The sequence below is a fragment of the Dacryopinax primogenitus genome, assembly GCF_000292625.1.
Source record: "Dacryopinax primogenitus strain DJM-731 SS1 chromosome Unknown DACRYscaffold_6, whole genome shotgun sequence".
Lineage (NCBI taxonomy): Eukaryota > Fungi > Basidiomycota > Dacrymycetes > Dacrymycetales > Dacrymycetaceae > Dacryopinax > Dacryopinax primogenitus.
The window spans coordinates 711,426-739,023 of NW_024467203.1; the positions used below are offsets into that span (position 1 = coordinate 711,426).

The 27,598-nt window shown below is 51.5% G+C and overlaps 10 protein-coding genes across 10 annotated transcripts; 7 read left to right on the forward strand and 3 right to left on the reverse strand.

Moving 5' to 3' along the window:
* The first annotated feature begins 210 nt into the window (after positions 1-210).
* Positions 211-1,841, forward strand: DACRYDRAFT_65358 (PapD-like protein). The gene is made up of 6 exons (XM_040775780.1): positions 211-315; positions 370-461; positions 510-570; positions 620-735; positions 782-916; positions 965-1,841. Exons 1-6 carry the CDS (start codon positions 273-275, stop codon positions 1,673-1,675), a joined length of 1,158 nt encoding a protein of 385 aa, XP_040630062.1. The 5' UTR covers positions 211-272; the 3' UTR covers positions 1,676-1,841.
* A 313-nt stretch (positions 1,842-2,154) lies between these two features.
* Positions 2,155-5,635, forward strand: DACRYDRAFT_99520 (DNA mismatch repair protein MutL; the record flags this gene model as incomplete). The annotated part of the gene is made up of 10 exons (XM_040777595.1): positions 2,155-2,287; positions 2,337-2,423; positions 2,471-2,685; positions 2,737-2,918; positions 2,965-3,326; positions 3,380-3,459; positions 3,512-4,998; positions 5,051-5,390; positions 5,440-5,475; positions 5,525-5,635. 10 exons carry the CDS (start codon positions 2,155-2,157, stop codon positions 5,633-5,635), a joined length of 3,033 nt encoding a protein of 1,010 aa, XP_040630063.1.
* Positions 5,636-5,761: 126 nt separating this feature from the next.
* DACRYDRAFT_106341 (NADP-binding protein) lies at positions 5,762-6,829 on the reverse strand (the record flags this gene model as incomplete). Its single annotated transcript, XM_040768248.1, has 5 exons — positions 5,762-6,076; positions 6,135-6,193; positions 6,249-6,256; positions 6,309-6,756; positions 6,805-6,829. The coding sequence occupies 5 exons, from the start codon at positions 6,827-6,829 to the stop codon at positions 5,762-5,764; spliced, it is 855 nt and encodes a 284-aa protein (XP_040630064.1).
* A 636-nt stretch (positions 6,830-7,465) lies between these two features.
* DACRYDRAFT_115410 (NADP-binding protein) lies at positions 7,466-10,058 on the reverse strand (the record flags this gene model as incomplete). Its single annotated transcript, XM_040769997.1, has 9 exons — positions 9,920-10,058; positions 9,417-9,864; positions 9,363-9,370; positions 9,248-9,306; positions 8,503-9,198; positions 8,001-8,448; positions 7,945-7,952; positions 7,833-7,891; positions 7,466-7,780 (listed from the first exon to the last, which is right to left on the reverse strand). Exons 5-9 carry the CDS (start codon positions 8,522-8,524, stop codon positions 7,466-7,468), a joined length of 852 nt encoding a protein of 283 aa, XP_040630065.1. The 5' UTR covers positions 8,525-9,198; positions 9,248-9,306; positions 9,363-9,370; positions 9,417-9,864; positions 9,920-10,058.
* A 1,066-nt stretch (positions 10,059-11,124) lies between these two features.
* On the forward strand, positions 11,125-12,892 carry DACRYDRAFT_115412 (uncharacterized protein; the record flags this gene model as incomplete). The annotated part of the gene is made up of 5 exons (XM_040769998.1): positions 11,125-11,374; positions 11,434-11,566; positions 11,614-12,109; positions 12,158-12,302; positions 12,351-12,892. 5 exons carry the CDS (start codon positions 11,125-11,127, stop codon positions 12,707-12,709), a joined length of 1,383 nt encoding a protein of 460 aa, XP_040630066.1. The 3' UTR covers positions 12,710-12,892.
* Positions 12,893-13,287: 395 nt separating this feature from the next.
* Positions 13,288-14,030, forward strand: DACRYDRAFT_50095 (NADP-binding protein; the record flags this gene model as incomplete). The annotated part of the gene is made up of 3 exons (XM_040774968.1): positions 13,288-13,324; positions 13,379-13,840; positions 13,936-14,030. The coding sequence occupies 3 exons, from the start codon at positions 13,288-13,290 to the stop codon at positions 14,028-14,030; spliced, it is 594 nt and encodes a 197-aa protein (XP_040630067.1).
* A 4,051-nt stretch (positions 14,031-18,081) lies between these two features.
* DACRYDRAFT_106346 (uncharacterized protein) lies at positions 18,082-18,666 on the reverse strand (the record flags this gene model as incomplete). The annotated part of the gene is made up of 1 exon (XM_040768249.1): positions 18,082-18,666. One exon carries the CDS (start codon positions 18,664-18,666, stop codon positions 18,082-18,084), a length of 585 nt encoding a protein of 194 aa, XP_040630068.1.
* A 225-nt stretch (positions 18,667-18,891) lies between these two features.
* Positions 18,892-19,332, forward strand: DACRYDRAFT_106347 (uncharacterized protein; the record flags this gene model as incomplete). Its single annotated transcript, XM_040768250.1, has 2 exons — positions 18,892-18,912; positions 18,976-19,332. 2 exons carry the CDS (start codon positions 18,892-18,894, stop codon positions 19,330-19,332), a joined length of 378 nt encoding a protein of 125 aa, XP_040630069.1.
* A 164-nt stretch (positions 19,333-19,496) lies between these two features.
* Positions 19,497-19,829, forward strand: DACRYDRAFT_26272 (uncharacterized protein; the record flags this gene model as incomplete). Its single annotated transcript, XM_040774281.1, has 1 exon — positions 19,497-19,829. A coding segment is annotated over one exon (333 nt), but the record flags the coding sequence as incomplete, so codon positions are not given.
* Positions 19,830-26,474: 6,645 nt separating this feature from the next.
* Positions 26,475-26,980, forward strand: DACRYDRAFT_106348 (uncharacterized protein; the record flags this gene model as incomplete). Its single annotated transcript, XM_040768251.1, has 2 exons — positions 26,475-26,479; positions 26,536-26,980. The coding sequence occupies 2 exons, from the start codon at positions 26,475-26,477 to the stop codon at positions 26,978-26,980; spliced, it is 450 nt and encodes a 149-aa protein (XP_040630071.1).
* Between the last annotated feature and the right edge of the window lie 618 nt (positions 26,981-27,598).

Sequence of the window (27,598 nt, forward strand, 5' to 3'; positions counted from 1 at the left end):
TACCGTTTCTTTCTGACCAGCTTATTGATGAGCAAGTGGTTGTTAATGAGATAGGCACAACCCAACTTGTCACCTTGATGATCCGCTGGAGTGAACAATGGTGCCTCGTGGCAGTGACGCGTGGTATCGGAGTTACGTGTCAAATGCCTCCGTGATGTCACGCCTTAGCCTCCGTCATTTCAGCCTGACCTTCCACTTTGGAGGCACAATCTGGTCAACACCGTCAGGCTTACCTTCATCTGTTCTCTGCCTTTAACGGTCTACGGTTAACAATGTCTGTCGAATTGAGTCCTAGTGCCCAACTGGGCTTTAATAGTATGTTGTCATCTAAAAAGTAAAGGGAATTTTCCAGTTCAACATCGCATACAGGGCCCTTCAACCAGATCGTCAAACGTACTCTATATGTCACAAATAACAACACACAGCCTGTGGCGTTCAAGGTTAAGACCACAGCGCCGAAGGTATGTTAACTTTGCGCATATATGTGATGTACTGCTTACATTTGTTAGTTGTATTGCGTCCGACCTAATTCTGGAAGGATAGAAGCCGGAGATATGTGTGAGGTTGCTGGTACGTCACGCTTCGCGTTCCTGAGTTCCACTCTTACACGTCTCCGCAGTTCTCCTCCAACCCATGAAGGAGGACCCACCTCTCAACACCAAGTGCAAGGACAAGTTCCTTGTTCAGACCACCTTTATCACCCCGGAGCGTGAGCAAGGCAGCATCGGCGAATTAGTAAGTATCGGTCAACAAGTTCAGTTCGTCTACTAACTACCACCAGTGGGCCGTCGCGGAGAAGACTAGCGGTGAGAGCGGCATTCACCAACAAAAGATTAGGGTTGCATACCTCCCTCCGGAAGGCGATGGTATTCCGGAAGAGACAGAGCACCCAGGTCACTTGAACGGTCTGGATTCGGTGCGTCTGTTTACACAGTTCTGTCGACGATTGTTGACCCTTGTTCAGATGGGTGCTACGTATGAAACCGTACACGAGCCACCATTTACCAACGGCCAGGTCGCCGCTGTTGAGCCGGAGGCTTACCCCATCCCGGTCATATCGGCCCCGCACGAAGAGCCCGGTGACGAGACGTTCAACCAAGCGAGGGAAGAAGTGACCCAGGCGTCTATTATCCCGCCTCCGCCTGAGCCCGTATACGAGCCAGAGCCACAGCCCGTATACGTGCCCCAGCCTGTTTACGAGCCTCCGCCCGTGCCTGTAGAGGTTTACGCACCCCAGCCCGAGCCTGAGTTGATCCCCGTGCCGATAGCGCCTGGCCCCATCTATATTCAGGCTCCTCCGCCTACCTCGGAGCCTGGGCCCTTGGAGTTCCGTGCGCCGTCAACATCCTGCCTTCCTGAGCCAATAGTCCCGGTCCAAGCGCCTGTCGTTCATCCCCCACCTCCGGTGGAGGCGCCCGACAGCGGTCTCTTAGCCAAGTACGCCGATGCGCAAGCAGAGATCGAGCGCCTACGGGCTATGCTGGCTTCGTACACCGACCCTGCCCTCCCAAATGTCGGTCTGCGGAGGCGTGGGCAGCGTTCTCCTCCGGAGGAAGAGGAGCCACGCCCAAGCGAAGAGACCAAGTTCGTCGAGAGTCAGCCAGAGGGTGTCCCGCCCCTTGTGGTGATCATGATCGCCCTGGGAGTGTTCATCACGACCTATCTTTTTTTTTGAATGTCGCGCTCTGATGATCAGGTTAGTTTCACTCTTCTTACTATTATCATGTATCTCCTTGTCCGCCCTCCCACCTTCCCCCGTGTCTATGCCGATCATACCACGTCGGTTTTGTTTATCGGACCTGCGGATCGGCATGTATACCACCTGAGCCTCTCCACTGAACCCTCCAGTCTCCTCCTGCCGGTTGCCTCACTTAGTGACGTCGCTTGTTCAACGCTCTGTCGATGGGAATGCTACGTTTTATGTATATACTAGTTCGTCTTTCTGTGAGATGCTTTCTTATCGATACAAATGGATTAAAATGTATCGCAAAAATGGCTGGTATAGCAGTGGTAATTCTGGATCATGTCCGGAAGCGCATTCAATCGCACTCGCGCGTGACATGAACAGCGACGCGTCTGCGTCGTGACCGACTCATCTCTCTTCGCGACGTCCATCCCATCTCACCACATCATGACCTAACAACGACATCCTCCATGACATCCGAAATAAAAGCGATACCCCAGCACTCGGTGCACAAGATCACCTCAGGGCAAGTGGTCGTCGACCTCCAGACAGCGGTCAAAGAGCTTGTAGAGAACAGCCTGGATGCGGGCGCGACGAGCATCGGTCTGTTCTTTCTTCTCGGATCAATGATGCAGCTACTGACACGGGTTAGAGGTGCGGTTCAAGGACTATGGATTGAAGGCTATCGAGGTGCTCGATAATGGCTCTGGGATAAAATCAGCCGACTACGACTCCGTCGGTTCGTTCCCTGCCTCTTCCAACCCTTGCGAGGTTAACAACGCCCAGGACTGAAACATCATACTTCCAAGCTAACATCTTTCGCCGACCTCGAGTCGGTGACCAGCTTTGGGTTTAGGGGTGAGGCCGTGTCGTCCCTCTGCGCTTTGGCGGAGAGCGTGACCATGACTACGGCGACGGAGGAGGAGGCGCCTATGGGGAGTGTGTTGGAGTTTGATAGGATGGGCAAGCTAGTGAGCTCGACTACGAAGATGGCTAGGCAAGTACGTTTTATCTTCTGTCTGATTAGTTTGCCGCTCTGACGGAATGTGTAGAGAGGCACGACGGTCACAATTACCAACCTGTTCGCCCCTCTTCCCGTGCGCAGAGCAGAGCTTTCTCGGAATATCAAGCGCGAACACTCTAAGGCCGTCGCACTGCTTACAGCATACGCTATGGTCCCATGCTCCAAGCCTCCTGGAGTACGGTTAACAGTATCTAACCAACCCGAAGGCGGGTAAGTCACGTCATAACTAAGTTCTACTAAGTTCTTATTCTTGCAGGAAGAAGACCGTCCAGCTCCGGACGGACGGCACACCGAATCTCCGCAATAACATCGCCAACTTGTGGGGCCGGAAAGTACTTGAACATCTGGCAGACGTCGACTTGACCCTTGAGGTGGATGCCGATAAGTCTATGCTCAAACGCACCGGGCACACACCTTCCTCAGCCACGATTCAGTGCCGCGGCGTCATGAGCCTTCCCACTTTTGCTTCTTCCCGGACCGCCGCAGACCGACAGTATCTGTTCTTGAACTCGAGGCCGTGTAACTTGCCCAAGGTCACCAAAGCGATCGCAGATGTCTGGCATTCTTTCTGCGTTCAGGGTCAAGGAATGTGGGTGCTTGACATTACGTTGCCAACTGGTATGCAGCCTGCCTCCGGCACGTGAAAGATACAATAGCTGAATCCCTGGCAGATGCGTACGACGTGAACGTCAGTCCGGACAAGCGCTCTATCTTGTTGCACAATGAAGAGAATATGATCACATCGCTCAAGGTCCGTCTCCCCCTTTGACGTATTCCAGCTTCTTCTGATATCCCATCGTTAGGCTGCACTAGAAGAACTATGGCAGCCAACAAGATCGACATTTGCAGTCAACGGCGGTGCTTCCCGCTCAAACTCTGGAGGCCACTCAACGTCTGGTGGTGCAGCCGAGGACGATGCTGAAGTTGATGAGCTAGAAGATGACACTGCGCCGAGTGAGCGACCTGTGCCGAGCAAGAAATCAGCCCCCGGCGGTGGGCGACCAAAGTATCAGTCAAAGAAGACAGAAGAGCGAGCTGCCACTTGGCCAACGATTCCGACAGTAGTGAAATCCAACCGTCGGGCCAGCGATGAGAGGCTCGTTTCCAGTCAGCCTACAGATGCTGCACACAGAAGCGAGACTCATTTCGCTTCATCAAGCATGTCAGCGGATGTCCTCGAAGCCGACCTGTCCGTCTCCTCTGTTCCGGACAAGCTGGAACAAGTATTGGATAATCTTCTTGCTGCGGAAACATCCATCGAACAGTCGCTTGAGCCGCGACCAGAACTCGCTGGAAACCGGTACGATGCTGGATTGTCGCTCGAGGAAGAGATCGCCGTTCAGCCGACGGCTGAAGGACCTATACAACCCGCAGCATCCTTCCCAATCCCACCGCCAATCACCCAGATCAAGTCCGAATCTCAAGCAGACGCACGTAGCGAGACTAGAGAAAGTACCAAGACCTTGCCTATCCGAGAACCGCCCTCCCCATCTAAAGAGCCACTCTCAAAACGTCGCAGGACCAAGCTGGGTACCCCCAGTCAGCTATCAATTGGACAGTTTCAAAAGGGTTTACTGCGCTTTGCCAGTGGCAACGTGGCGCCAGATGCAACTGGCACCGCAGAATATGATCGAATACCGCCTTCAGATGACAATCTTTCGGAGGTAGACAACCACGATGTTGAAGTTATACAATCGTCCATCCCGGTGTCTGTGTCGCAAGAACCCAGCACCGAAGTCAGCACCATCGATGAAGAAACCGCGGATGTCGTCGATCTCACTGCGGAGGATGTAGAGATGGAAGACGTCCCGATCGTGGCAGATAAGATTGCCATGAGTGTCGCCACACAAAATCGCGAGAACATGTCTGGCGCAGCGCCGACAACGGTGGAAATCCTTCGAGATCGAGTGACTAGCAAAGGGGTGTTGTCAGTCGATATGAGCCGCATACGTTCGAAGTGGGCTGCTCTTGCTGAACGCTCCAATCTGGCACATCAGCGCACGATCTCGCAGTCCAGTGATTCAATGGAAGCTGCTGGACTTAAAGTGGACAGCGCAGAACAGGCAGAGGCTACCCTCTCTCGTGTTATCACTAAGGCCGATTTTGGACGTATGGTAATTCTTGGACAATTCAATCTCGGGTTTGTCATTGTTCGATTGAGGAAAGAAAGTGAAGATGGGAAGAAGGAATATGATGAACTCTTCATCGTGGATCAGCATGCCGCGGATGAGAAATTCAACTTCGAATCTCTGCAACAAACGACCCGAATTCAATCACAAGCTCTGTTCAGGTAAATTACGATATTTGGGTAACAATACCATCCAACTCATCAATATTTACAGGCCCCGACCGCTGGAATTAACTCCTGCGGATGAATTGGTTGCACTTGAAAATTTGGCCATTCTACGCGAAAACGGGTTTGATGTCGAAGAAGTCGAGATGGCAGCAGCAGACGACGAATCAATCGCCGCACGGCAGAGTCGATTACGCCTCACGGCACAGCCCATTAGCAAGAATACTGTGTTCGATATGAAAGACCTAGAGGAGCTTCTTCACCTCATGCAGGACGCCCCAAAGGGACAAATGGTGCGCTGTTCTAAAGCACGAACGATGTTTGCGACACGGGCTTGCCGGCGGAGTGTTATGATTGGCATGGCGCTCACCAGACAACAAATGACAAACGTGAGCACGCTGTTTGTTAGGCCTGCCAGAGGTTGAATGTCCCTTGTAGGTTGTCCGCCATATGGGTACGATGGAGCAACCTTGGGTCAGTGCCATTGCTTGGCATGTCGCCATATACTAACAGTTGCGACCAGAACTGTCCCCACGGCAGACCGACTATGAGGCATCTTCTCAGTTTACCAGACTTCATCAAGCGTATGAATAAGAAAGCTCCAATATCTTGGGGGGATTTTGTCAGCTCATAAAACTCAGTCCTCGCCCTAATAAAGACGTAAACCATGAATTACATCATTGTATCAACCAGTTTACTTGTACACAATGTGGTTTAATCAATTCGCATGAGCATGGAGATGCTTTTAGTCCCTCGTTGTTTAACTGTCGAACCGTGTAGCGGTGGCTTCGACTTCCCAGTCGTTGGCGGCTTTCGTCAGTTCCTCTGATGTACCCCTGAAGACAGGGATTGCATCTGCTCCAATTGGGAGATGAAGCGGCAATTTCTCCATCTCTGCAACCTTCTTGACAAGTTGCATCGCTTTGGTCGGATCACCGGCGATGCTTGGATCTTCCATGGCAGTCCTGTTTGTGTCCGCAGCACCTCCGGCGTACGTAGCCTTTGCTTCAACTTTGTTTTGGTTGATGTTGGTAATGATCGGTGTTGCGAAGAATCCGGGCTCGACCAGGGTGACCTACATTGCGTTGCTCATGATCAGGATCAATACTCTGGATGAGGAATTGTTGACGCACCTGGATATTCCATTCTGTCTTGAGCTCTTGTACCAGCGTCTTCGTGAGTCCCTCAACAGCTGCAGGCCGAAGGAATCAGCAACAAGGAATGAAGGCAACAGATGGAGTAGGCACCGTGTTTGCTGTAAGCAACGAGTCAGTTAGATCCTGGATATGGACATGGGATGAACACACCTAGCACAGTAGTAACCCAGGGAGGGCCAACCAATCACACCGGCGATGGACGCCATTTGCATGAGCTTCCCCCCACGACCGGGTGGATTTCCATCACGGAACATCTTCACAGTCTCTTTCATAACATTCGAGACGCCCCAGAAGTTGACCTCGAAGATCTTCCTTGCCGTCTCGTCTGCCGTATCTTCTACCTCGTCCGCGAAGCAGATACCAGCGTTGCTGAAAACAACATCGACACCACCAAAAGTTTCCTTAGCCTTGCGGAATGCTTCTTGGACCTGTGCCGGTTTGGTAACATCTACATAGAGGGAAAGGATCTTCGAGGGGCCGTATTGCTTGACCAGTGGATCAAGAGCGGCGGGGTCGATCGAGGTGGCCACACACTTGTTGCCGCTCTCAAGGACGAGGTTCGTCATAATGCGGCCGAAGCCGGAGAAAGCGCCCGTAACTGTTCTCGAAGTCAGATAGTGATTGGGAAGGCGTTGTCAGGACTCACTAAACCAGACCTTCGATGCGGCCATTGTTTGCAGATCCGAGTTCACAAGAGTTCGTAAGAGTTCACTGTCGCTCATCCAGGTTTGCTCCGCCCGACTTTATAGACGGCGCTGATGCCTCTCTCGCTCCATGGGGCTGGAAACTCCACCCGAACAAGTAAGCCGCCCACGGGGTAATACTGCGCAATCCTACCAATGCTCATATTCGTGGATGCAGTTGACTCCGACACGGCGGTCCAGAGCGGTACCCGCCATCGCACCCGCCATCCTCTCGGCATGTAGGGGCATTCCAGGTCTGGACAGACCGGTGACCCGTTGTTTATCGTGGCAGATTGGAGGCATGAGACAGAATGGACCCTTGGCCACCTTTGTTCTCAGCGGGAAGTCATCGTGAAGGTTCAGGCGGGGCTCATCGGGAATGCGTCTTAGGGTCTGTTTCTCTGGCCCCGGCCCTTTCGGCATCACTTGACTGATATTAACAACAGCAGTTCCCGATACCCGTTCGCAGCGGCTTTCCCTGGATATCAACCGTGAGAAAGGCACAGGATGACGAGAGACACTTTGATCAATCCAATTCATTTCAACCACCGCTCCGCTCCTTCTGGTCAGCACCGCGTTGTGGAATGATGAACAAGGCACGTGACATCGAAAAAGAGCTTATTCTCATTCCGCGAACACCACGTCTTTCACAATCGACCCCCATTCATCAAGTGCTCGCGTCAACTCAGCAACCTGTTCTTGAATCAAGTCAACAGCGTCGGCCCCAATAGGCAGGTGAAGGGGAAGTTTTTCCCGTTGGGCAACTTTGTGCACTAGTTCCATGGCCTTTTGTGGATCGCCTTTGATGCGCTCCCCAACCATGTCGGCGCGGGTTTGTTCTGCTGCCGGGGTGGCGTAGGCCGGGATAGGTGCAAGCTTGTTGTGAAATTCAAAGTTGAGCATCGGAGTGCGCATGAATCCTGGCTCAACGAGCATTATCTAACAACAGAGGTTATCACTAGATGCAACCTAAATAACGCGGACGGCAGACCTGGATGTTCCATTCAGGTTGAACTTCAAGGACGATGGTCCTGGCGAGAGCCTCCATCGCTTCGCAAAGCATCAGCATCAAGGAATCCGGATGATAAAGAGCATATAGTTACCATGTTTACTGTTTGGATGTCAAACTCTTATTCCACGTCGTATTAAATTCACATACCTCGCGGCATAATAACCCAATGTCGGCCAAGTGGATATACCCGCACACGACGTGACCTGGATCAACTTTCCACCCCGTTCGGGCCCATTGACCTCACGGAAGAACCTGACCGCCTCTCTGAGCACGTTCGCGTTGCCCCAGAAGTTGACGTCGAACAAGTCCTTAGCCCTGTCCTCAGGTGTCCCTTCGACTTCAGCAGCAAGGAGCACACCAGCGTTGTTGAATACCACATCTACGTGTCCGAACGCCTGTTCTGCGACGCTGAATGCCAGTGCGACCTCGTCTACCTGAGTGACGTCCGTGTTCACCAGCCGAAGGCGCTCCTTGCCATACTTTGGGAACAGGTCGGACAGCGCTGTGGGCTCGATAGAGGTCGCGACGCATATGTCGCCATTCTCCAGCACGAGCTCTGTCATGATACGTCCGAAGCCGGAGGAAGAACCGGTAACTTTTATCCTTCGGGTTAGCTGGGGCAACACAGCACCATCGTCGAAGGACTCACTCAGCCAGACTTTCGGTGCCATCTTTCAGGTTTGGAGAGTTCAACTGGATGCTGAAGCTGCCAGCACACAGACCAGACTTTATATACTGTATCTCCCAGCCATAGCCGGGGGGTTCGCTCGCATAACCGCTGTGGACTTCTGGTGGCAGGGACTGAGGCACTAACCAAATTCAGCAGCTAGTCTTCTGTGTGCACAGCCGCATGTGCACGCAATTGTGAGCGCTGGAATTCTTGGCACATGGCACGAATAGTCGGCGAAGATTATCAATCCATTCCATTCCCACTAAGGAAGGAGTATGAACTGGTACACGTCACTTTCGCCTTGGACCCTCGCCTGCCTATGGCTGCGTTCACGGACGGGGGCATAACGCTCGTCAATTTCTCGTTTCAGTCGAAGTCTGTCTGGTTCGCGAGCGTCGCCCATTCGTCAACGGCCGTCTTCAGCTCTTGCTCCGTCCGGTTGAACATGCCAATCGCGCCGGGTCCGATCGGTAGGTGCAGAGGGAGCTTGTCCAGCTGTGCGGCGTTGTACATCATCTCCATCGCCTTCTGCGGATCGCCCTTGATATTTTCCGCCGTTGTCATGTGCCGGGATTGGTCTGCGGCACCACCGACGTATGCCGGCATAGGCTGGATGACGGCCAAGTCGGACGCGACCATGGGAGTGCGGAAGAAATCGGGCTCGATGAGCATGACCTAGAGAGATTCGGTATTAGTAGTTTGACGATCAGTGGATACAACACACCTGGATGTTCCATTCGGGGTTCAGCTCTGAGATGAGTACCTTGGTAAATCCTTCGACGGCTTTGAACACGATGTGGGTCAGCTATATGCAGTATCACGGATGATGATATATGCACCATGTTTACTATACACACGTCAGTCATGCGCTCTCAGATCAACATCTAACATACCTCGCGGTGTAATACGCCAGTCCCGCCCAACGGCCCACGCCAAGCATGGACGCCATCTGCAACAGCTTGCCTCCTTTCTTAGGTCCGTTGACCTCCCTGAACACCCTCACTGCCTCCCTAGCAACGTACGTGCTTCCCCAGAAGTTTACCTCGAACGTCTTCCTCGCCAGTGCCTCGGGCATACCCTCTGCTTCGCACAAGAAGCCGACGCCGGCATTGTTGAACACAACATCGACTTGGCCGAACTTCTCGTGTGCGGATGAGAACGCAGAGGCGACTTGTTCAGGCTTGGTCACGTCGATCTCGAGGTTGATCAGTCGAACGGCGGTGTATTTCTCCACTAGATCGGAGATAGCGGATGAACCGATCGAGGCGCCAACGACGTTCCCCCCATGGGAGAGAACGAGTTCGGTGACGATCTTACCAAAGCCGGAGGAGGCACCGGTGACTGTGTAACTCCGTTAGCATGCATCAACAGTACCGACGATTGGAAGGTGCCTCACTTAACCACACTTGAGGACTCATGATAACGGCTGAGATGTCTCACAATCAAAAGCTTGACGATGGGAGATTCGCTGGCGTGTGGTCTATTTATACCCAGCCGGACGTGAGAAACGCACACGGATCTCTGGAACCAGCAGCCAGCGGAAGCCTAGTCGGTTCCCATGTCTGCTCCCCCTAGTCAGGTGTGCGCGTGATGAACCCGGTTTAGAGGATACCCGGGAGGTATATGCGTTTTGTTTCCGAATAATACTGTTGAACGAGGACCATGTCGGTGAGGAATATCTCAATCCACTGGGGATACTAGACGTCCATGACCGAGGACGCCGTGTTGGTGGTGGTAAAGGTGATGGTTCTGTACATTAACAAAAGCAAGCGCGGACCAAGTGGATCATCCTTCATACACGTGATAATCAAAGCGGAAGCAATGATGACGTGATCATGTAGGTAGACTTCCTCTCAGACCCTTCGGGGGTATTAATTGGATGGTCCGTGAGGAATAATACCCTCGAATGTAGAAATTCCCTCATGTGAATACAAGCGGTATGAGTAACAATGCCGCCTTCTCCTTAGGGTAATTGTATAAACAATGATATTGTTAATGGTGACATAACCCTTTGCCAGATGACATGATTAATCACATATGAATCAGGAATCGTAAAACTGTACAACCCTCGCCGTACTCCGTTCCATCGGAAAAAAGTACCCTGGACACGCCGCCACATTTGTCCATATTCTCTGCCGACGACCTAGCTGATGACGCAGCCTTCAACAGACATTCTGGGAGTTTCTCCCTGTCCGGAAACCGGTAATCTCTCCAGTTTTCAAGATCACTCCAGTGCTCGTAGACGTGGATTGCGTTTCCTGTTGAAGGCTCCGGTCGGAGGTGTACGGAATGTGAGAAGATGAGCAACACCTTCGAAGTGACAAACTTTGGTAAGGATAGGTGTGCTTGATTGATTTTACACCATGTAGTCGTGATTTCATATGAGATGAAGTGCATTAAGTTCAGAGGATACATAGTCTATGTACTTTGTCAAGTACAGATGCCCGGATTAATGTCCTCAATTCCGTGTCGAATGCACCCGCTTGGAATGTCAACGACTGACGCGTTCACTGTTCAACATTGCCTCACCCATTGTATCAGTATTTACTAGTCTTTTCAACAACAAAAGTTGTACACTTTTGTACTCTACTTCTCTTCCACATGCCACCACGTCCACGTCCACGCCGTGTAGCACATATACCATCACCGACCAAACCAACCCGCGCAGCGACAGAAGACTCCGACGTCGTAGAAATAGACGCTCCTTCGTTCTCCCCATCCAAGAGCCCCGCGGCTGCAAGAGCGACCAGCTTCCAGTCTCTGGCACAGGATGATGATGAAGACGACTTTTTTGATCGATCTAATACCCGCAAGCTTCAGGCGTTGACTAAGCGCGCTGCCCAAACCCCAGGTGTGCACCTTCTGTGTCGCGTTCATGTGGCGACAATGGGCTGACTGAAGACCATCTAGAGTCACTCGGAGATGTCGTGCCTCCCGAGAGCCCTCCCAGTAGTGGAGAGAAGAAACGCAAGCGCGGCGGTGCCAAATCGGACTTACATCTCCCCAAGTGGACGCAGGGAGGAAAGCGCGTCGACCCCGAGAGGTGCGCCTCCTCACCATATTTCCCAGATATATGCTGACCTAAAACAGGTCCGAGAACACACCTGTACTAACCATATCTTCGTCCGATAACGACTCCTCCGATGCGGAGATCCGCGTCGTCGGTGGCCCATCTACCCCTCGGCCCCCAGCACGCGCCAAAACCCTCACCCCACCCCCTCAAATCGCGCCCGACCAGCTCGCACGCGTCCGCCAAGCTGCGAGGGATATCATCGCCGCTAGCTCACGTGTACACCCGGGTGAGAGGGAGGATGAAGTGACCATCGTCCACCCCCCAGGGCTGGAGGATCTCGACCCGGAGCTAGCGGCGATCGCCAAGCGCGCAAGGGAGAACTCTCGCAGCAGGCGGATGGGTCGGCTCTCTCAGTCCCAGGACGGCGGGGAGTCGCAGGCCAGTGAGAGCAGGGGTGGGAGCGTCTTACAAGGACCGGATAGCGTCGCTCTAAATGTGCGCATATACCCGCTTGACTGGGCCGGGGAGGCGGATGACGGCAAGTGCCACGCGCTGCGGTTCAAGGTCAAGCGTGTACGTCCTTCTCCCTGGCTGGAAAGAGGGTGCTGATCGGAGGAGTAGAACGCGCCGTTTAGACAGGCGTTCGAGCTCATTTGCGAGAGAAGTGAGATGCTTATGCCTCAGCTGATCGTGACGCATGAGCATAAGCAGGTGTGGGCGAGCGCGACCCCGCATTCACTCGGCATATGGGACGAGGCTACGCTAGGTACGTCCTTTACCCCTCCTGGGAAGCGGGATACTGACAGGAACGCAGAGGCGTACTCAAGGACCGTGCACGAGCGCGTCGAAGCACAGCGTCTTGCCCACCGTGGGTCACTCGAGCCCTCCACCGAAGCCCTCGACCCCCAACCCGATGCCTCGGGGGACGACCCCTCTCCCTCAGTCCAGACCATCCACCTGAACCTGCTCGCCGCCGGAGCAGAAAAAGGTCTTCGCATAGCCTGCAGACCCACTACTGCTGTAGCCAGGCTCGTCAGAGGGTTCTTGAGCAAGTATAGCATCGAGAACCGCGAGGCGAGGCTCAGCTTCGAGGGAGAGGATCTTGATCCGGAAGGCGTGGTCGGGGATTACGACCTCGAGGATGGAGATCAACTGGAGGTGAGGCTCTTGTAGCGTCTTGCAGGCTTGTCCTATGCTTGTTGCCTGGATTCACGATATCGCTGAGATGGTCACGGTTCCTGCTGGATTGTGTATTATGTGGAATGGATGCTGGACGCCTGATTTCTGTTGGGATTCACTGCTCACGATCAATGTGTTTACGACGAAACGCTGTTATACTCTAGTTGTTGCTATTTTATAATATGTCCTTGGACTGCGTATACCTGCAATTATTTCAGGTCTGAGGAGTTGTGGACTGTTCGTGTGCATGTTGTCAAGTTTATGTGCGTGACGAGACCTGAAGCCCCTTCGCTCTTCTCTCTGATGTTCGACCACAACCCCGGGCCGTTGACAGGCAGACCTTGTCGGGTCGAAAACCAGCAGCATGCTTCTTATTCATCATCGCTCTGTGATTTTCTGGGCTGTTGCTGTGCCCAAATGCTGCCTAGCGGGTATTGATCGAACGCTTACATATGATTTGAATGAACCTGCCGGCCGGGATCCGTCCAGCTGAATAACATACAAATATGACATGCACATCCCAGGGATGCTTTGACCTGTATCTGAACGCTCTACCTTCCTGATAAGTCGACATGGGTCAAGAAACGAAGGAGCCTAAGGTCTGGTTCAGTGAGTGTCCTACCTCGATGTTCTCGGGTTGATGGTGATGCCCTAAAGTTACAGGCGCTTTGTCCGGCTTCGGTCGGGTGATGACTGAGCATGCACTTGCCCAAGGGGACAACTGTGTAGCTACATCCATCGACCCGTCTTCGCTCGAGGACTTGGAGAAACAGTACGGTCCATCTCGACTGCTGAACCTCCAGCTGGACGTCACCAAGCCCGAAGAGATCATCTCTGCATTCAAAGCCGCCAAAGAGCACTTCGGACATGTCGACATCGTACTGAACAACGCCGGCCTGGGAATGTTCGGAATAGTCGAAGTCGTACCCGAAGCAATGGCGCGCAAGGTGTTCGATGTCAACTTCTGGGGATGCGTGGGCGTGACGAAGGAGGCGGTAAGGTTCTTCAGAGAGGAGAACCCGAAAGGCAGGGGAGGGAAGTTGCTGGTGATGAGCTCAGCTACGGGGCTGGGAGTCACTGAGTTCCTGGGATATTATTCGGCCAGGCGCGCAAGACTACACATTTGTGATATCGGATAACTAACCGTTTCACGTAGTAAACATGGTGAATCCTGCCTCCTGTGCATAGACCCCTGCATCACTGACATGTTTCTCCCCCAGCCATCGAGGCGATCACCACTGCCGTGGCGTGCGAGATCAAACCCGAGTGGAACATCCAAGTACCAGACCTCACTGGTTCTCATTTTCCATGCTGACCAGGTACAGATCATGCTCATCGAGCCTGGATACTTCCTTACCCCTATGTTCCTCCGTCAGAACCCCGACAGCCTGTTTGCTTGCCCAGACGTCTACGGCGGAAACACGTTCGTGGGCGCCTGGAATACTGCTTACAGGGGGACGCCCGGAGATCCGCAGAAGGCGATGGAGTTCATCTACCAGGTCACGCAGAGGGAGAAGCTGCCTGCTCACCTGCCGATAGGAGGCGTCACTATCAAGACAGCAAGGAGACTCGCGGAGATGTGGACGAAGGTTGCGGACGAGTGGGAAGAGAAGAGCTCGAAGCCCGAGTTTGGTTAGACAGCACCGCTGTAGGAGTGATGGCGCTGGGGAGGGAAGGGGCTGAGTAATGATGTTCAATCGGTGGGAGGATGATAAGCACTACTGTGCGTAGTAATTTCCATGATCATCTTGTTGCAGTCCCTTACATTCATAGGTGCAGGAGTTTGATGACAACCCCTTCGCAGGAATATATGATGCTTGGTCGTATTGGCAATCGATAGAATACTTCCCGATTCAACCGCGCTCGGTGGATTGTTACACTCTGCGGCCTCGATGTATGATGACCGTATGCATTGGAGATCCTGTACAAACGGCGAGTTTAAACGACAGTCTTCCGAGCTGGGAAAAAAAAATACGATTGCAATGGGATTGCTGTCGCCCCCAAGCGATCATCGGTGTCGAAGCACACAACATACTACGTGCGAATGGCACTTCTTCTACCTCTCGCGTGACGGATTTGCGAATCCCCCAGCTACTACCCTCGGGACGACCTTGGCTACGTTCGTGCATACACGTCTTTGGTTTGACCTTCATGCTCGTTACGTTCATCTGGTGTGGGAAGAGCTGCGCGTCGGGCAGGGGGGACGGATCCGACTTCCGTCTCGGGGTGCCGATGCGCAGGCGTTGAGAACACAAATACCAACATCCCTCGGGAGAGGCTTTCAGCATGTTTCTGAACATTCTACTTTCCTGTTAGGTCGATATGCCTCAAGAGAAGGAGCCTAAAGTCTAGTTCAGTAAGTGTACTTTCGGTGCTCCTTGGACTGATGCTGACGCACCCACAGTTACAGGTGCCTTGTCCGGCTTCGGTCGGGTGATGGCCGAGCATGCACTTGCCCAAGGGGACAGCTGTGTAGCCACATCCATCGACCCGTCTTCGCCCAAGGACTTGGAGAAACAGTACGGTCCATCTCGACTGCTGAACCTCCAAGTGGACGTCACCAAGCCCGAAGAGATCGTCTCTGGGAGCAGTTCGGACATGTCGACTTCGTACTGAACAACGCTGGACTAGGGATGTTCGGCATCGTTGAGGTCGTACCCGAAGCAGTCGCGCGCAAGGTGTTCGATGTCAACTTCTGGGGATGCGTGGGCGTGACGAAGGAGGCGGTAAGGTTCTTCAGAGAGGAGAACCCGAAAGGCAGGGGAGGGAAGTTGCTGGTGATGAGCTCGACCACGGGGCTAGGGGTCACTGAATTCCTGGGATATTATTCAGCGAGGTGCGTGAGACTGTCGGATCCCAAAGTGATGACTGACTATTGGAATGTAGTAAACACGGTAGGCCCACATGTATGCTGCAAAAATGCATGACTGACCCTCCTGCTTCAGCCATCGAGGCGATCACCACTGCCGTAGTATGTGAGCTCAAACCCGAGTGGAATATCCAAGTCCGTTACCTCCCCCAGCACCTTCCCAAGGCTGACCAGGCACAGGTCATGCTCGTCGAGCCCGGATGGTTCCGCACGCCCATGTTCTTCCGTCCAAGTGCAGAGACCGCCTTTGCCTGCCCGGAGATCTACGGCGGGGAAGCGTTCATCGACGCCTGGTTTGCCGCGACGATCCGTAGGCCTGGAGATCCGCAGAAGGCGATGGAGTTCCTTTACCGTATCGCGCAGCGTGAGAAACTGCCGGCGCATCTCCCGATTGGGGACGTTACTGTCAAGACTGCGAGGGCGTTGGCGGGGATGTGGACGAAGGTTGCGGACGAGTGGGAGGTGGAGAGCTCGAGGCCGGAGGTTGGGGAGGGGATACGGATGTATGAGTGGAGAGTTGGGGCGTGGAGATGAGGGGGAACATACGGTAGAGTTTCGATCGTGCTAGGAATGTGATGTGCTCCTATCTTACTGAAGATCTAATGCAGACAGTGACATTCGGAACATGAAGCTGTACCACCAAGTCAACAACATTCCGGTCCCCCCGTGAAGTTACGAACATACCTTTGTGTTTCCCAAGTCGGAGATATCGGTATAGTAAATCACTTAATGCGCTTCAAATGACAACTTTCTCTATCTGATTTGAGTACCACAACCATGCTGAACGGGATCCACCCAAATGGAGTCACATGGAAAGTGCATCAACCTGCTAAGAAGCACAACTGCATTGTATGTAATTTCCTTGATAATCAGAGAACCTGAACACGTATAATGTGATGATAATCAGAAACTCTCATCCATCAAGGCTTTGTCGCTCATATCTGAATGCAGGGAGACATCAGGAATGAGGCAGTCACTTCGGAGAAGCAAGATTCCCCTGACAACAAGGATACTGTACCATTGTCATGTATCTTCCCACGACGAACTGTTGGCGACGCTTCCTTCTATACACTTCCACATGACGATGGGAATGGGCGTATCATTTATCACCGCCTTGCCTACACCTTTGGCTACCGAACGATGACTATCCATGTGTCTGTTCTTGCTGAGCATGTATGTTGCCTGGTTCTGCCGTCAACGCATGTACATGCCGTCGGTGACGAACACAAGGAAGAAGAACACATCGCAATCTGGTTATAATCCCAACCAACACTCAAGGATGACCATCTAACACTGCACTGTGCATTGGCACTGAAGTTAAGTCCCTTCAGGAGTCCCTCGGGTCATGCCAATCATGACCTAGGGCAGTGAATTACCTTGTGTGGAGCTGAAAACCGTATCTATTTTATTAACTTATTTACAAGCCCCGAACCGAACTGTCACAGTACCTGCATGTAATTCCTTACCAAAAGCAATCAAATGTCATTCTTCGCTGAAAATCATACAAGAGCTGGAATGTGGTGCTTGAAGCACGGATAAAGCAGTGGTATCTAGTCCCCATGACAACAAAAGCCAGGCCAAGCAGACTCGAAATATCTTACAAGAGACTGAAAATCATGTTAATATGTACATGACGCAAATCTACAATCAGGTACTTACTTAATCGTAATCCTCATTGTCAGATCCACTTTCAGCCAAAAGATCCACAAGCTCCTTGTCACTGTTGACATCATTGTCATCATCAGGCTGTACTGCAGCTCGCTCCATTGCTTTATTGGACAGAATGCTTCTCAGCCAAAAGATCCACAAGCTCCTTGTCACTGTTGACATCATTGTCATCATCGGGCTGTACTGCAGCTCGCTCCATTGCTTTATTGGACAGAATGCTTCTCAGCCTTTGTCACCAAAGGCTGAGGGGCTACAGCTGGGCCTGGGGTTCCTGACCCAGACAGGCAATGTTCATCATAAGCTTTTTTTGAGACCAAGAATTGCTTGGCATTCCTCATGTATGACTTGACAATGGCCCTGGTGGCCCAATCATTCTCAAACCATGCCAGGTATGGAATCTTGTGTCAAGCCTTCTTCAAGGTAGATACATGTTGTCATTTAGCATGGAGGACAGTACTCACTTCCTTGTATATCTTCACCATCACCTTTGGGTGGAGTTTGGTGATGGTTTTCTCTCCACAGACATTGTACTTGTTGCTGATCTGTTGGACTTGTTGCTGTAGAAGAGCTTGGGTTAGTAGGTAGCTATAATAGCAGGTAAGAGTGGCTTACTCAAATAGAATTGTACTTGCTCTCATTCCCAGAGAGCCCCATCTCTTCCTGCAGGCAATATCCACCTGGCCCCTTACAACCAGGTTGCCCCAAGGGCTTAGGGATGACCTTTGGAGGTGGAGGTGCCTTGTGCTTTGCCAGCTCAGCTATGAGTGCCTTTCAAAGTTTCTCCTTATCTGCTTCAATAACGTCAGATATGTATGTACATGTGCAGTGTTCAAGACATATCTTTCATAGACATAATGATTGCCCCAAACTCTACAATCCTCACATTTGCCTCAATAAGTTCTTCCTTCTTTGACTTCTTCTTGGAGAGGAACTTCTGCAAGTCAAGGCCATTGTTGAGCTGCTTGAGAGGCTGCTTCTTGGTGTGCTTGGGTGGGGGCTTGTCTTCTTCAATATCAGATACTGACAGGGCATGCTTCTTGGGCTCTACCAGGGTTTCAATGGGGTCTTCATTGAGGTCATCCTCAGTGGAGAGGGCAAGCACAACAGAGGTGGCATCATGAAATAGGGCAGGCAGGTTCTCCTTGTTCCCTTTCCCCTTCTTTGACGAAGTGTTTGTTGGGAGTAGAACATCTGTAATCATGGCATTGGACTTGTTGTGGTTGTGTGTATGATGCACACCAGCCATCCTTGGAGAGGTGTGGAGGGGGTGGGAGCACAGTGGTGGAAAGCAGCTGTTGAAGAAGTTGAGGAAGAGGGAGTCACTGGGAGGGCTGTCAGAGCTCTCAGGTGAGGGGGCCTGTTTGAGGAAGATGCTGAGGGAAGGGGTGTCAGTGAGGTCTGAGATCCTGGGCATAGGATGGGGAGAAAGGGATGCGAGGGAGTCAGTCCCATTATATACCCCTCAAGCAGAAAGCTGTGATAGCAAAATCAGTCACAAACACAGATCACATTACACACCAAGAGATGGTTACCACAAACAAGGGCAAAAATAAACCCAATATGGAAATTCCGAATTGATGGATCACCAACTTTTTTTGGTCCTGGAGAGTGGGGCCTGCCGTTTTGTTTACCTCTCACCATGGTAAAGGCAAAGGCAGAGGTCTGTCAGAAACATCAAAAATGTCCTTGCTCTCACTGTGGCAAAATGTTGTCCTGCACCCAGAGATGGCAGCATCATCAGTTGGCTGAAGCACTAGCCCTAAAGAAGGTCATCATCACCCGGCAGGAACAATTGAAGGAAGAGATGACTCAACTGGGGCATGAAATACCACCTGCAAAGGATCTGAAGGATCTGTGGAATGAGCTGTTCAGCAGTGAAAGAGAAGGGGTCAGGTCCCAGATGTCTCTGCCAGCAGAAGAACCCAGATCAGGGCAGGAGGAGCCAGAGCTGGAGCCAGAGCCAGAGCTGCAGGAGGAGGAGGAGGAGGAGGAGGAGGAGGAGGAGAAGGAAGAGGAGGAGAAGGAAGAGGAGGAGAAGGAAGAGGAAGAGGAGCAGGAGGAGCAGGAGGATTGGGAGTGAGAATGGCAGATGCATGACAGTGAGGGGGAGGGGGAGGGGGAGATGGAGGGGGAGACCTCTGGCATTGAGGAGTTGGACAAGGAGATTGATCTTGAGTCAAGAATGATACCTGGTATGTAATCTGTTCCAAACAGCTCAGGTGCTGCTCACACAATCCAGATAACCTGTCGGCAGAGGATGAGAAGATATTCACCACATTCTACATGAAGATGAATGGACAGTTCACAAATGTGCAGTACAACACCCTCAACTTCACCTATCCTGATGTCTTCTATGATCTCCCCTATATTGAACGATGCATTCAACATGTCTCTGGAATGAAGCCCATCACTTATGATTGCTGCATCAATTCCTGTGTGGCATACATAGGTGCCCTTGCCAAACTCAAGTGTTGTCCACACTGCAGTGAACCGAGGTTCAAGATGAATGGCAAGCCTGCACAGCCATATCATTATCTACTGATCATTCCTCAGCTTCAAGCTCAATATGCTAATGTGGAAAGAGCAACTACCCTTTCTTCATATTGAGCCCAGCAAAATCCCCACTCACTCAAGATGACAGACATCTTCCAGGGAAGGACATATCATCAAACACTATATTTTTGTCAATGGGAAGACCTTGAAGATGAAATATTTTGATGCACCATGAGACATAGCCTTAGGTTTGTCAACTGATGGTTTTGCCCCTTTCAAAGGCCCAAGAACAACTGCATGGCCAACAATCTTGATCAACTACAACCTGCCACCACAAGACAGGACACACACAAAGAACTTGCTTCGAATTGGTTGCATCCCAGGACCCAAGATGGTCAAAGATCTCGATTCATTCTACTTCCCCTTGGCAGAAGAGCTTGTTCTCCTGGCCAAAGGCATGAGGACCTATGATGCCTTGAAGCATGAGTTCTTTACCTTGCAAGCACACCTGATCATGCTCTTCAGGGATATGCCAGCAGTCGCCAAGCTGATGCATATGAAGGGACATGCTGGAAACCAGCCATGCAGATTTTGCAATATCAGTTCAGTCTGTGCAAATGGGCACAAAGGCGTACCTCTTGACTGACAATCCTTTTGTTCCTCTTCATCTACAGCTCCGGCCCAGTATGATCCACTGAATCTCCCTCTTTCCTTGCAGAACTCAATTCTCTGCAAGGCTGAATCAGTCATGCAGGCTGAGAGCCATGCTGAAGCAGAGCGTCATGCAAAGGCATCTGGAATCAATGGAATCAGCATCTGGTGACACTTCAGGAGCATCATCTGGCCAACCTCATTCCCTCTCGACTTCATGCACCTTGTTTTTGAGAATGTTGTATCCCTCCTCCTTGATCTTTGGCTTGGTGTGAGCAAACACTGTGTTGAGGGGGACACATTCACCTTACTGCATGCAATTCAGACTGACATTGCCAAGCAAGTTGCCAAAAGTAGGAACACCATTCCTAGTGCCTTTGGCTGACATGTCCCACATCTCCTGAACAAATGGCATGAGTTCATGGCAGAAGAATTTATGCTATGGATTACCCAATTGGCACCTGTTGTCCTCTTGCGGCAGTTCACCAATGAAGCATATTACCACCACTTGGTTGAATTGTCTCATTTCATCAATGACTGCCTTGGTTTTTCCTATCATGCTGGCTTCATGACCATGCTCTGCAAGCATTTGGCTGAGTGGGTTCTTCAATATGAGTGACTGTACTATCAGGGCAGTACAGATCGTGTCGGCCTGTGTCCAGTCACAGTTCATTCACTGCTGCACTTAGCAGATTGCATGGAATGGACTGGTCCACTTTGGACAACATGGGCATTTCCTATGGAGTGATTTTGCAGTCAGCTACAATGTGCAGTGACAGGATGTTTGAATCCTTACCCTGGAATTGACTGACACATCCTCCAACTCTGCCAGTGGGACATACTGAAGCTGAAGTACAAGCTGCATGGAATCGAATATGATCCTAGGAGGGAGGTAGAGGAATTGCATCATACAATGGCACCAAAGTCTGAGCTGGAACTCAGCAAGGCCCTGGAAGAGAAGCTGGTCACATACCTCTCTGCTGTGCTTCATGTCAGAAAAACAGAGGCAAAGGATGCGCTTCCAAAACGTGTCACACAATGGGGCAAGTTGTGACTCTCCTGCAAGGGAGATACTGTGCATGCTGCTCAGGGACTGTGCACATGCCATAACAGAGACATGACCTACATACAGGTGAGTACCATTTTGTAGAATAGAATGACATATGACTGACCTGTCTAGTTTGAGTACAAATAACCCAAACATCCATCACTTGTTCATCCTGTATGGCCAACTTCAGCATCTGATTGATTTGCTGATTCAAAGTGTCCTTCTTGAGCTTGCATTCATCAAGTTCTGCAAGGCAGATACTGAAGCCCCACCATATGGCACAGCTCTGGTGTTCACAAGGTTGATGGCAATGCAAGTGCTTGATGTCTCGGCCATCAAAGCTGTGGTGGGTCATGTACAGGATAACCAAGGTTGCTGGTGTATCATAGATTGCAAGCCACCTTTTGCAGAAACAGAGTAAGGCCTTTGAGCTCAATTGCATGGGGAAGCAGGTAGGATTTGAGGTGAGGGGTGGGGGAAGTGGGGCAGGGATGTGTTGAGGGATGGGATAGTATTACATATCATATGTATCAGTCCACAGGGCAATGCAGAGAATGATACATAAATATTGGCCAGTTACATTACTTGTGGGGGAGAATATCACAATCCTCAAGCTCTTGCTCTTTCTCCAGATGGTTTGCTTGCCTTCTGGCCTTTTGCTTGGCAGACCACTGCTTCAATGAGATAGTCTGCTTTGGTGGCACCACTGCAGCTGCTACACTTGAGAGAGATAACTGCACAGCCACCATCTCTGTGCCACGGGTGGGCTGTTGGATGTCCTTGGAGATGGGCAATATGCTTCTTTCCCCACCACTGTCCACAAAAGATTGGGGAATGCTCTCCTTTAGTGGAGGAGGTGAGCAGGAGCTGGATCCTGATGGCATTGACAGTTGAACCTCTGGATGCAAGGCACATTCCTTATTGGTGGCTCTAAGGGGCTGGGGGGGGGGCACAGAACACTGGAGGAGGAGTGAGGGGCAGCAGTGCTCCTATTAGTCTCTCTTGCATGCATGTGTGAGGCATGGGGGGTGGGGGAAAAGCAGGTTCTCCATGCACATGGCCGAGAACATGATTGTGGAAGGGCTCAGCTATGTTCTTGGTCCAGGAGGGATTGGCAAGCAGGTTTGGTGCCTTCTTGGGAGTTCCAGGCACTGGTCTTGCCCCCATAGACTCCAATGTTGTCCCACCACCCAGCTTGATGGGGATGGACAAAGCAGCAGCTCTGGGGTAGTACCCAGGATAGTGCCACCATCTGCAGCATCTTGCTTGTTGGCATCTGCTGCAGATGACCACAGGGTGGGAAAGGCCTGGCTAGGTCCCAGAGCACCAAATTGATCTCAAAGGCCATGACAGACCCAACTGGCACCATCCCAGTCCATGATGTTGCCTGTAGCAGCAACAGAGTTACTAGTAGAGGCAGTTGGCAGGTCCACAGACATAGCTGTCTCCTCCTCTTTGCACTTCTTAGCATGTTTGTGTTGATGCTTGCTGGGTCAGTTCACATTCTTCAAGTGTTTGAGATTGAGTGCATCATGACAACAGATCTGGCCTTCATGTACAGCATACTGTGCTTGTGTGCAGGGAGAGGATGCTCGCTTCAGGATCTGCAGTTGTTGCTTGACCCAGGCATCCATCAAACACTCATCAGCAGTGTTGACAGTGTGAAAGCAGAGCATCAGCATGCCATTGTGCAACAGTGTCTTGCACTGTGCTTCAGGAACATTGTTGTACAGAATGCCAACAAAATTACATGTCCAGGGCCAATTGAGGGGAGTGATGGTGTAATTCCTTATGTACTGTGCTGACACAAAGTTTGCAATGCCAAGAAGGTCACGCACTTTGCACTGGGCAATGAGCCAAATTCTCTCAGCTCGTTTCAAAGACATTGGCATCTGGAAGAGTTGCCAATTGATGGCACAGCACCAACTACCCACAAATTTTTTGTAGAGTTCCTTGACTTCATGGTTTGGTACAGAAGCAAGGTTCTCCAAAAGATGGTGCTGCAAGTAGGTATGCATGGCCTTGAGATGTTTGACCCATTGCAGATGAACAATTCCAGATTTGTGTGTCTTTGACGGCATTGTTGAGAAAGCTTCACAGACCAGGATCACCCAATGAACTTTTGCACTGAGGGGATCTGCAGGTGGACCTTCACAATAAGGGCAGTGGGGATGTTTCAGGTCCCATGCCATGGCATAAACTGTCCAGTCCTCCATGGACATGTCTGCAAATCATGTTCATGCTGGTTGATGTCCCAGCACAGGTCATGGGGTTTGACACCTTTCCCCTCCAGAAGGTGTTTGGTGTACCACCTTTCCATATCTTTTTGTTGTTGAGGAGTGAGGACTGGGATGTCGAACTTTGGGAGGGAGAGCTGTTTGACCGACAATAGGGAAAGTCGAAATCTGTCTTGACAGCTGCTGATGAGGGTCAGTTCCAAGCTGACAGGTGTCTTGTGTGGGGCTGCTAGGAGCTCATCAACTGTTTTGGTGGAAGGGGAATATGGTGGAACTGAGAATGATCAGGATATATACTGTGCATGCAGCATAATATTACTCACTGAGGTTCTGTCTGTACCCATTGGTCCCAGCAGGGCATGCATCACAGAGTTATCATCAATATCTATCATATCATGATGTCAGTAAGATGAGAATGTATATGCCAAAGGCACACTTACCATCATCTTGTGACTCCTTGACTCTTGACAATGTCTTTGAATCTTCTGCACAAGTAGGTGCATTGTGGAAGCTCTTTGCTGCAGTCACAAATACCATAGCAGAGAATGACAAGGGCTTGGATGCAGCTCGAGGGTGTTGAGGATATCGGAGGGAAAGGTGGTGAGTGAACACCATAATCGGTAGTTCACTCAAGAGGGGTATGAAACTCATTTTCTTCATGCATGTATGGCTACTTAGAGCGCCTGAGTAGTGCTCGCAGAGGACTCAGTTCAGGGAGGAGGGTAAGGAAGAGCATCATCTTGCACGCTAGTCAAAAACCTCCAAGCCAAGACACCCAGTACTCCATGTGTGTCTGGCACCAGAGCTGTCCCTTGTGAAAGGTATGCACTCTGGGAGGGGGGGAAAGGGGGGGGGGGAAGCAAAACAGCCTTGATGTCATTGAGGGAGGAGACAATGAGGAGATGATGAAGAGAGGAGAGGAGAGGAGAGGACAATGACAATGACGATGATGAGGAGGAGGAGGAGGTGGTGGTGGCAAGGATGAGGTGGTGGTGGTGAGAAAATGGTGACTCACAGGCCATGGGAGCAAAGCTCATGAGGGCGCACAGGAGCAAAAATCATGTGTACATGGAAGCAAAAGATGATGTGGCTTTTTGGTCCTAAAAGCCGCATCTATTGCTCCCATGCACACAATAATTTGCTCTTGTGATCATGTGATCTTTGCTCCTGTGGCCTATGAGTTGCCATTTTCTCACCACCACCTCCTTGCCATGACCACCACAACCACCACCTCCTCCTCCTTGTCATCCTCTCTCTCCTCTCCTCTCCTCTCCTCATCATCTACTCTCCTCATCATCTCCTCCCTTGATGACGTCAATGCTGTTTCGCGTCCCCTTCCCTCCCCCTTTCCCCCCCTCCCAGAGTGCATACCTTTCACAAGGGACAGCTCTGGTGCTAGACACACATGGAGTACCAGGTGTCTTGGCTTCGAGGTTTTTGACTAGCATGCAAGACAACACTCTTCCTTACCTCCTCCCTGAACCGAGTCCTCCGCAAGCACTACTCAGGCGCTCTAAGTAGTTGTACATGTGTGAAGAAAATGAGTGTCATACCCCTCTTGAGTGAACTACCCATTACGGTGTTCACTCACCATGCTCCCCCTCCCTCTCTACAAGAACCTATGATAACTTTCCTTGACTATGTCTACCATTGATAATGTGGTTTGCCATCCCAGAGAGCCTCGACTATTTGCTCACCTGGCTCAACATTGACCTAATCCCATGACCAGACCTGACTAAGCCTTTGCTTGACACAACCTTCAAGAAGTGTCACCCACCATCATATGCCAGAAGACAAAGGCAGGAGGACTTCAACAATGCATTGGAGGACCATATCCTAACCATGTACAAACAACAGGAGGTCCTTCTCTGTTGGCAGATGTACTACAGGGAGTTCATCTTCCAGAAAGGTGTGCATACATCTACCTTCTGACCATAAACACTACTAACCTCTTTGCAGGCATAACCTATCTCGAATCCTGCATGGTGCCTGAGAGACAAGCATCTGCATGCTCCATGATGTATGATGCCTTCCAGTGCTGTGTGGAAGCCAAGTCTGCCCTGCCTGACCTGCTAGCAGTGTTCCCTATTCTGGAACAGATGGCAGCCAAATGACAAGTATGCTGGTCATTCTCTCCATGGGCAGTAGCTGTTTGCAAATGGGAAGGCATGCTGGGCATGGTGCTTTGGCAACAAAAAGTCCTTAACACTGACTGGGACAACAGACCCGGAGCACCTGCCCCCTCTGCCTCTCCCAAATGCAAACTTGAGCCATTTACCTGGCCATCATTTTCCCCAACCTCTCCTGCGAAGAACTACTGAACATCTGAGTTCAGCACAAATTGTGTTCTGGATAAAGGTTGGTGGCCTCATGGGCAACTATGGGAGAGAGCCTACCCATTGCCAGACAGCTTCAACTACCCTCCCCTTCAACTTCACAGTCCCATAAGCTCTGTGATGCAGAAGAAGATGCACCCAGTGGGTTGCCATCACTGGTCTCCATGACAATCAAACCAGTTGAGATATTCACCTCCAAACCAGTATCGGAGGGAGAGATCACCAGCTCCTCACAGACATAGAGATCATCCTCCATACTCCAGGTCACCTTCTCCCTACAGCTGTCAAAGGTGATACCATAGCTGAAGCCACTCAGCCTTGCCATCACCCCACAGCCATCACAGGTGTGACCATACCCAAAGTTGTTTGGCTTTGCCCTCACAAAGGCATCACTATATCTGCTACCCCTCTCCTGCTCACAACATCACAATGAAAGCACAACTGCCTTCCCTTCACCATGTTGTATCTGAGTGCATAGCTGCAGTGCCTCTTGATCATGCTCATTCTGATGCCGACAGGAAGAGCATGATATTGCAACATGAAGACCTCAGCAGAGAGATGGATGAGCCCATGGAGGTGGTGTCAGAGACAGAGGAGATGAAGGCAGAGCTGGAACAGGTGACACAGGAGCTGGAGGAAGTGCAACAGAGGTGGAAGGAGCAGCAGCAGCAGCAACTGCAGGAGCAGGATAGCCAGCAGGTCTGGCAACAGCTGCAGGAATCCCTGCAGCTGCAGCAGGAGAAGCTGTGGCAAGAGCAGGAACAGGAACAGCAGGAGAAGGAGTTGTGGGAGGAGGAGGATGTCTTCCTGGAGCAAGAGGACTCCCCGGAGCAGGACACCATCATGGATGTCAAGGTGGCTGCCGTCATGGAGCAGGAGGGACCAGAACAAACCTCTGTGTCTGGGAATGCTGCCCCTCCCCTCCCCCCTCCCATCAGCACTACTCCTGCTTTCCTGACTTGACGCCCAGTGTCACCAATTGACTCCCTCAGCTTGTACTGCACTCCCAGTCCCATCCCCATCCTTCCAAGATTGCCTTGCCCTCCAACACCATCTCCCCCTCTGGTGGCTGCCATCATGGAGCAAAAGGAACCAGAATGAACCTCTCTGTCTGGGAATGCTGCCCCTCCCCTCCCCCCTCCCATCAGCACTACTCCTGCATTCCTGACTTGATACCCAGTGTCACCAATTGACTCCCTCAGCTTGTACTGCACTCCCAGTCCCATCCCCATCCTTCCAAGATTGCCTTGCACTCCAACACCACCTCCCCCTCCATCTCCACCACCACCGCCACCATGGCAAGCCTTCTGCCTCATAGGGGTTGGCCTTACTGCCCCTCTGATACCAGCACTTGCAATGATGATAATCTGAACTGCATACCACTGCTGGTGCCGGAAGATTGGAGACCTCTCATTTTCGAAGAGGGGGGCTGGTATAGCTACCAGTTCCCTATGCCTCCTCCTCCTCCTCCTCATCTGTTGGAGTTCTGGGAGGATCCAGAACCCAGAACCTCTCCCCCCTCATCTTGGTTTCAGCAAGGTGAAAGAACCTGTCAAGAAGCCTGCCCCCCCTGAGAAACCT

What these genes read in the sequence shown, in the direction of transcription:
- DACRYDRAFT_65358 (XM_040775780.1), top strand. Translation starts at nt 273, where the DNA reads ATGTCTGTCGAATTGAGTCCTAGTGCCCAACTGGGCTTTAATA. An exon ending in TTAAGACCACAGCGCCGAAG is followed by an intron (nt 462 to 509) that starts GTATGTTAACTT and finishes TACATTTGTTAG; the next exon opens with TTGTATTGCGTCCGACCTAA. An exon ending in AAGGCAGCATCGGCGAATTA is followed by an intron (nt 736 to 781) that starts GTAAGTATCGGT and finishes AACTACCACCAG; the next exon opens with TGGGCCGTCGCGGAGAAGAC.